Raw genomic sequence first — 8,481 nt, 5'->3', positions numbered from 1 at the left:
CATTGGGGGCCCCCCCCCCCCCCCCCAGTAGCATCTTTCATTAGACCTTCTCTGATACGTTCCTGCCCACATCTTTAAAACGTCTCTTTCCCAGTTTGCGATGCAGGGTCGCTGTTGTCGCTTGAGTCATTTACTCAGATTTGACAGAGCTCCTTCACACTCACAGTAGACATTAAACAACTGTTTTCACACAGTGCTGTTAATCAGGACTACTAAACTGATCTTCTCTTGTAAAATCTGAGCGGCCCTTTAAAGCTGGTAACTCGTGCCATAGTAGGCAGCTGTCTTGTTATATGTGTTATATGTGCACTAGCTAACACATTACTCAGGACTCTTACATAGTTTCAGGCATTTTTAAAGCATCTCTCATGCTCCTTTATTCTTTCTTCCACTGATCAATGCACAACACACGAGTGGATTAGGAAAACATGACGATTTCATTTCCAATGAAAGTTTCTCATGGGTGAATACTCTGAAAACGTTTTTTTTTTTCAAGGCTTCCATGCTTTTTTTTTTGCCAGTATAAACTATACTGGCGTTTAGGGTTCTTTCCCCAGCCAACCTAGTGGACACTATGCAAGTTTGAGACTTCCTGTTGTCATGGCATGAAATAATTTATTATTACAGCTCCTCTAGAGTTTCCTAATTTTACTGGCCTGAACGATCAGATTCTGATCATACAAAGAGTCATTTTGCAGGATTTAATCAGAAAAACGTATTCACGGTATAGAGTCTTAGTTTTACAGCTGTTCTTTTTCCAATGGTTGTGTGTCGGGTAAGTGGGTCGTGCAGTAACGACTTTGGCAACTGCACCAACACCGGCTCACAACTCAGCGCTGCTCTTGGGGGAGCACAGCGTCTGGGCGTGTTCGGCGTCAGGGACTAATGTCATTCTTCCACTGTGTGTTACTGTAGTTCCATGTATGATTTGAAAGGAGCGATCTGCATTGAATTACTACTAATTCACTGAAAAAAGTATCTGCATATATGAATAATATATCAGAACAATAAGCCTTAGTTCTACACTTTCATTTCCCTCCACTTCCTGAACGTCTTCCTCCAAACAACACTTCTTATTTTAAAGTGAATCCTTTAAAGGTCACATTATGTAGCAGTGACGGATTGAAAGAGGGGTGTGTGAAAGGGTTAAGTAGCAAGTCTGTTTGTGTTCCTAACCTGTATGACCCGGCGATGACCTCTTCACAGTCAATGATCATAAACTTCTCCAGGACCTGGCCGGTGAACTTCTTGCCGCTCTTGGTGCAGTATGTGTCTCCGCACGTACTGCGAATTCGCATGTTCTGCACACAAACACACGCCCTACTGTCAGAAACACACAAATGCACATATGCAGGATCTCGGAGGAAACACAAGTATTTCAAGTAAGTATTAAGATAATAAGGAATTAAAAATCTAAAACTCAATTGTTTTAATTCTTGATTCTGACCGTAAAGATCAGATTGGAAACATTTAGCAGCAACATGCAGATATGTACATAGTCATTTAGTTGTTTTATTAAGATTTTGGTTGATCATATTTAACTCTAAATTCATTTAGATTAAGGAATTTTAATTCTGTAGTTCTGTATATTTTCTTGATGCCACAGGAGCAAAATGCAAAATCCCTCTATGTTTCTGTCAAATTGCATCACTGTCAGTGTGTCCTAAATCAGACAGCATGAACTCAAGTCCAGGGGTGTGCAGCCCCCTGGGGGAAGTTAGGGGTTCACGGGAAACTCTGCAGTGGTCCGTGCTGGACCTGAACCGGCAACTCTCCCAAGCCAAGACGCCACAGACTGAGCTAATCATTTAAGTAGGGCTGGACGATATGGGCAAAAATGTTATCACGATAAAAGGCTTCATATCTTTCGATATCGATAATTATATCACGATAAATATCAAATCTTTATTTGTTTCAAGTTTAAAAGCTGATTTTTGCTCCTCAGTGAAAGTTGAAGAGACCTGATGGTTAAATCTTCTTTATGGTCAACCCTTGAGGCCAAACAGTGGATCACTTCACAAATCTGAGGTAGAACAAAACAATTATGGTAAAATCTTTGTCAACAAATATGCATGAGAAAATTAAGTTAAAGCTTTTATCAGTCCTTTTTTCCTCAACAAAATAATGTTGAATTAGTGTATGATTATATTGTTATTGAAAAAATTATATTGCGATAATTATTGTTATTGTTTTATTGTCCAGCCCTACATTTAAGTCATTTTTAAAGAAATATGCCACATCAAGTTTGATGAACTTCCCCAAATGTGAATATTTGCTGGTTTCCTTTGACTTGGATAATGTTAAACTGAAAATGTTGGGTTTTTAGATTGTTTCTCAGAAAAAAATAATACATTTGAATATGCCAGCTTGGGCCTTAGTGAAAATTGAGTTCTTCTAACATTTTATGGTGCAAACTGATTAATCGCTAAAATAACTGGCATATTTATGAGTAGTAAAACTAATCAGGCCGTTGCAGCCGTAATCAGGTAAGTATTTAGGCCTATCTACAGACTCTAAGCAGTTTTGTGAAACTGCTAAATGGTTTTTGAAAATGCAAATGAGCTCCATGTTTTATGATTACTCAACATAGAAGGAAACAAAACTAGAAACAGCCAGTAGTTTGAAAAATAGTGAGGAGGAGGAGGTGAATGAAGGTCATTACAACAGATGGGAAATACACTTTGTCTTCTGCTCCAGAGTTTTCTACTCAGTTAAACATTTTCAGCAAAGGTTTTTCTTAAGCTACCATTCTGGTGTTTTAAATGTTTAGTTCCCTGCTTTCGGGCAGCCTTTTGTTTCAGTTTATTTGGGTGCATGCATGCAGACACTTATACTTGTGACAGATGATTCACCACCGATAACATGTCATCTCTCTGCTTGCAGCTGTGTGGTGAAGCTTCGAGAGACAGAAATGATTAAATTCTCCTTTTTGGTGAGTTCTGGGACACTGTAACATCTCTAATCTCTCTCTCACAGACACACAACCAAATGAATTTCTTGGCATCGGTGGTGAGTCACACGGTCAACAGCCAGAAGGATATTACAAATAAAAAAGTGGAATCTTTTCTCTTCTATCGGAACAGATTGTAAGTTCAGTTTATTGCTCGCGGACACTTTCAGCAGTATAAAATCAACATACCAAAGGTTGAAATGACACAAGATTAATGATGGAGCAGGCAAACAAGAGGATCCTGTACATGTCTCACTCTCTCACACACTATATAAAATCCTGCTACTGTCTCTGTGTTGCTCTCCTCTAACACTCCAGTGTGACTTCTAGACGTTAAGTGCAGAGTCAGATAGAAAACACGCACTTTTATATACGTTAGCTAACTGCTCGGGCTCTCTGCACGAGAAATGAGATGTTTGTGTAAGGAAATGTCCAGTACTTACACTCAGGTGTGAGTTCTGAACATCGAGCGCCGAGCACATTTCTAAGAAGTAGTCGAGGTTTTTCTCGTCCAGCAGGATGTAGACGGGGACCCGGCGCTTGTTGGACGCCTCCATAAGATCACACAGCAGGTCCACGTCTGTAAACACGTCCATCACCAACGCGATCACCTGGAGCAGCAGGCAGATGAGAGAGACGTTAGCATGAAGGGTTTCATAAAGGTTTCATGAGCGTGGGCCCCTTCATGGCACAGCGCGGACACTGTCAGGGTTTGATCGGTCGGACACAACAAGCATTTTCAAGATGGAAATCTTGACGGACATTTTTGGAGGCTAATCAATTAATCGAAAACAATCTTAATTTGCTGCCCTGGTAATGTGTAGATTTCATATTTCATTCAATAATCACTCAACCAAAAATCCCTTTAAACTCACACCGTGGGTGCAGAATGTTTTGCAGAAAAAGAAAATGTCACCAGGGGGCCACAACTGTCAAAATAATAGATAGTTTAGCTACAATAAAAATGAAAATGTATGTTACCAAGGAAATATGACTCAGTAATTTAAATACATATAATTACAGCTCCAAAAACTGGTTTCTGAGTTTGACAGCGTGGCTATTAACCTGTTCTGGGGGCCCCGGGGCAAAACATTTATGCCTCCAAGTCACGATAGATTCTACAGCTTTGTTGAGCTTCTCTACAAGGTCTTGTAATAGTGCAAGACCTTGTCAATTTGCAAGTACTCAAATCACCAACAAAAAAAAAAACAAGCACACATTCAACATGTAGCTTTTTGGGGGCCCCTGAAGGTATTAGGGCCTTGTTTGACAGTAACGGTTTTTCTGGATATTCATTCAACATAAATAGTAGATGTATTACTTTATAAATAAACTCTTCCCGTGCATTAAAAAGAAATGAAAGGGCCCTCCATATGGTGTGTGTTATGTAACATTAAAATACACAGAACAGCTCACTGTGCAAACACACAGACACGTTCACACAGGCCTGCAGATGAAAAAACACATTCTTAAAATGACTGACAGCACTTCAGATACAGTTTTAGGCCCCAGGAGTCACAAACTGGTTAAAAGAAGCAACACTGATCTGTCGCAGATGACCGTTGTCAGGTGAGTTCTGCAAAAATGTGACAGCTACCAAATGCTGGTTTCTCCAAAGAAAAAAGAAGCCAGTTAAACTTACTGAACGTCTCTTTTCCTGATTAAACTGTACACAAGTCAAAGCTCTTAGTTTAGTGTTTTAAATGATGAAGTGAGCTGTCGTGTCGTTTCATCTTAAACCTGCTGACTCTGCACAAAAGCGTGAGAAAGAGGTCAAAGTTACTGACACGTCCGACAGAAAACACCTTCTCCTCTCTGCTGTGTTTACATGTATAATATATTTCGTGCAGGAACTGAACAGGTTTACTGTCTCTCACTGTGGGTTCGTGATTTTTCATTTTTATTAGCAGCAGACTCAGAGAGCGTGCATTTAAAACAAGCCTCTCATACACAGAGAAGAAGGAAGTGTCTGCAGAGAGGTGACTCATGTGCAGCGTGTGCTGGACTGTCTGCCAGTAAACCAGCCGTGGTTGTTATTTAAATGTTATCTGGTCAATTTAGTGATTGTTATGAGACAGTTTGGCAACATTATTATTAACACGTCATGTTTTATATTACAGAGCTGAAAGTGAATAACTTAAAACTGATTATTACTTAATTGCTATAATTTACTTTGAACAGCATCCAAAGTGGTCGTCATTACCTTGTATATATTACTGAAAGGGCCTCCCGGGTACAAGCCCAAGGGCCCAAGGGGTCAGGGGCCCCAGTTGGCTCAGTGCCTCTGTTTGAAGTGACGGTTGACTTTTGACATTTTGTGTGGGGAAAGTCCATCAAACGACTACAGAGACACGCAAAATGTACCACAAAAAGACACAAAACAACAGCAACAAAGACATAAAACGACTACAAAGAGATGCAAAACGAACGCAAAGTGAAAAAACAACTACTTAGAGACACAAAACGACCACTACAACACGCAAAACAACTACACAGAGACGCAAACAACCACAAAGAGACACAAAACAACAGCAACAAAGACATAAAACGACTACAAAGAGATGCAAAACGAACACAAAGTCAAAAAACAACTACTTAGAGACACAAAACGACCACTACAACACGCAAAACAACTACATAGAGATGCAAACAACCACAAAGAGACACAAAACTACAACAACAAAGACATAAAGCGACTACAAAGAGATGCAAAACGAACACAAAGTCAAAAAACAACTACTTAGAGACACAAAACGACCACTACAACACGCAAAACAACTACATAGAGACGCAAACAACCACAAAGAGACACAAAACTACAACAACAAAGACATAAAGCGACTACAAAGAAAATGAACGCAAAGTGAAAAAACAACTACTTAGAGACACAAAACGACCACTACAACACACAAAACAACTACATAGAGACGCAAACAACCACAAAGAGACACAAAATAACAACAACAAAGACATAAAGCGACTACAAAGAGATGCAAAACAAACGCAAAGCCAAAAAACAACTACTTAGAGACACAAAACGACCACTACAACACGCAAAACAACTACATAGAGACGCAAACAACCACAAAAAGACGCAAAACAACAACAACAAAGACATAGATGCAAAACGAACACAAACTTTTCCAATCGGTGAAGCGAGGTCAGCTGCTCAGTGACAGACAGAGCGGGCCGTCGGCCTCCAGCTCACTGGGAGATAAGAGCTGATCAAACATGACAGCAGGCCTGAGGACGGGCAGGCTCCGACCTGCCGCTTCTGTTTGTAAGCAAACCAAGTGGAAACCACTCATGGAAACAAACGCACTCAGGTGGAAGGATGAAAAACAAAAAACACCCAGCTGACAGCAGGCGACGTAATGAAGTCTGCATCAGGAAACCAGCGCCGTCATTATGGCAAAGATCCCTCCAGACATGGAGGGTAGGACACTTCAAAATAACCTGCTTTGATTAAGAACATCTTCTATCGCTCTATTTTACTACGCCTGCATTTCTCCTGTCTTATTATCAGATTGTCAGTCATCTGTAAAAGCCTTTGAATGGCACTGATGTGAAAGGTGCTGAAGGTTGTTGATTGATTGGTTGATTTTCAGCATATTTGCACTGGAGTCTTCCACGTCGAAGCCACATATTGGACCACGTTTGGCTTCAAACTGTTGCGATGCATGTTCAACTGAGATTAAAGGTGAGCTCAGAGAAACAAACATTGTTCTGCCCAATGAAGCTAAACCATCACGATAAAGTAGTAATGAGCAAATATTTTACTGGAGCTGGACTTTGATCTCACTGTTTCTGCTCAATGATGTCATCAAGATGAACGAATAACGATGAAAAGCTTTTTAACTCATTACATCTGGACTGGAAACTTTGTCCAGGTACAGTTTGGGCTGTTACAACAACCTGCAGTCACTGGAGATAAAAGTGTTGACGGAGGAGGGAGTGGCAGATGTCCCCTTGAATTTAATTTACATTCTTAGCATCATTTAACTTCCAGTGAATGATCTGTTGTCCCCTTTAACTAGCTACTTATATAGGACCCCTGCAAGACCTGGACTCTGGGTTTACCAGGTTAACTATATGGTTGACCTTTATTCTGTTACTGATTAACTGATTGATTAGTGTTTATTCAGATTTGACCAGCCAATATGGGCTTATAGGAAGATCAAATGGAAATTATTACATGACTATATGTCCTCTCATGTCTGACTTGAGGCTGCATTATTTCCTTTCCATCTTTCCATGATCTTTTTGAACGTTTAAACTATTTCCCCAAACAGCTTTATAGGTTAGTCTTCTTTTAAAAGGCATCTTATTGCAATTAAAGGTTCATTATTCTCATGGGATCACAGACCCACCGTGTCTTCTTACCTTTTTGGCTTTGTTGATCAGAGACCTGATGAGGTCTTTGACGTTGTGAGACTTGTCCCTCTGGAAGTAGATCTGCGTCTCCGACGGTCCGTACCTCGCCGGGGATTCCGGCCAGCCGAGCTCCAGCATCGGCGGCTCTTCGTCGGACATCATAGGGAAGTAAGTCCCGGAGGTGAGCTCGGACACGGCGTCCCCGTCCCCGAAGTCCCGGTCGTTGGGGCCGGTGCCGTTGCTCTCGGAGCCGCACGCCTTGGCCGAATGCTGGGTGATGTAGCGGACCTCCAGCGGGGACAGAAAGTTGACCTCCCGCTCCTCGGTGAGGACCCTGCGGTACTCCATCTCCCCGTGCTCCAGCAGGGCGTCCGTCGCCAGCCGGGCCGCCTCGTTGTGGCTCAGCTCCAGCGTGGAGACCTGCCGCCACGGGTTCTTCACCTCCTCCAGCCGGGAGGCGAGCTTGCCCAGGGACTTCCTGCCGGACGGAGCCGGCCTCAGGCCCTCAGAGTTCATCATGGTGCGTGCGTGCGTGTGTAGTCCTGGGATTAACTTGTCAAATCCCCGGTTTTATAAAAACGCTCACGAAACAAAATAACCAAACAATCATGTAATAGGTTCTGAAAGGAGAAACAGACAGAATTATTCCTTCATTATTGCAAAGAGGCGCCGGGCAGAGACGCGAACAGTCCGCAGCGCAGATCAATAATCTAAAATACAACACGGACAGTTTCAAATGCAAAACAAATATCTTAAAGCTCTAAAGTCATAAACTCACCGCCGAGGCTCGCGAGCTCTGTAAAGTCCTATAATATCTGAATGATCTGTCCTCCGGGTTATAATCCAGTGAAGGGGAGCCGAGTCCCTCCGAGGCGCTCAAATGGTCCTCGCTTCTCTAATTCCCTGTCATGTCAGCAGCGCGGTGTGTCTGCTCACCTGTTGCTGCTACCTGTCCTGCCATTGGTCTCCTGCGTGAACAGCCCCCCCCTCCCTCCTCCTCTTCCTCCTCCTCTTCCTCCTCCTGTTGTTGTCTGCCCGTTGTCAAGCCGATCGCAACGGAAATGCTACCTAGAAAATGTCAAAATAAAGTCCCATCAGGTGTGTGTGTGTGTGTGTGTGTGTGTGTGTGTGTGTGTGTGTGTGTGTGTGTGTGTGTG

General features: G+C 42.2%; 1 protein-coding gene across 1 annotated transcript in view; it reads right to left on the bottom strand.

Annotated features, from left to right (window-relative positions):
• fam83c (family with sequence similarity 83 member C) overlaps positions 1 to 8,264 on the bottom strand; it is an 18,198-nt gene extending 9,934 nt beyond the window's left edge. Inside the window, exons 1-4 of the mRNA XM_046028514.1 lie at positions 8,103 to 8,264; positions 7,334 to 7,944; positions 3,394 to 3,561; positions 1,177 to 1,301 (exon numbers count right to left, since the gene is read on the bottom strand). Of these exons, the coding sequence (XP_045884470.1) occupies positions 1,177 to 1,301; positions 3,394 to 3,561; positions 7,334 to 7,843 (803 nt within the window). The 5' untranslated portion in view covers positions 7,844 to 7,944; positions 8,103 to 8,264. The remainder of the gene's footprint in view (positions 1 to 1,176; positions 1,302 to 3,393; positions 3,562 to 7,333; positions 7,945 to 8,102) is intronic.
• Positions 8,265 to 8,481: the final 217 nt, after the last annotated feature.

This window comes from Micropterus dolomieu, linkage group LG18 (genome assembly GCF_021292245.1).
Source record: "Micropterus dolomieu isolate WLL.071019.BEF.003 ecotype Adirondacks linkage group LG18, ASM2129224v1, whole genome shotgun sequence".
Classification (NCBI taxonomy): Eukaryota; Metazoa; Chordata; class Actinopteri; order Centrarchiformes; family Centrarchidae; genus Micropterus; species Micropterus dolomieu.
The sequence above is the reverse complement of the archived record's forward strand: the minus strand, read 5'-3'. Positions and strand labels throughout refer to the sequence as shown.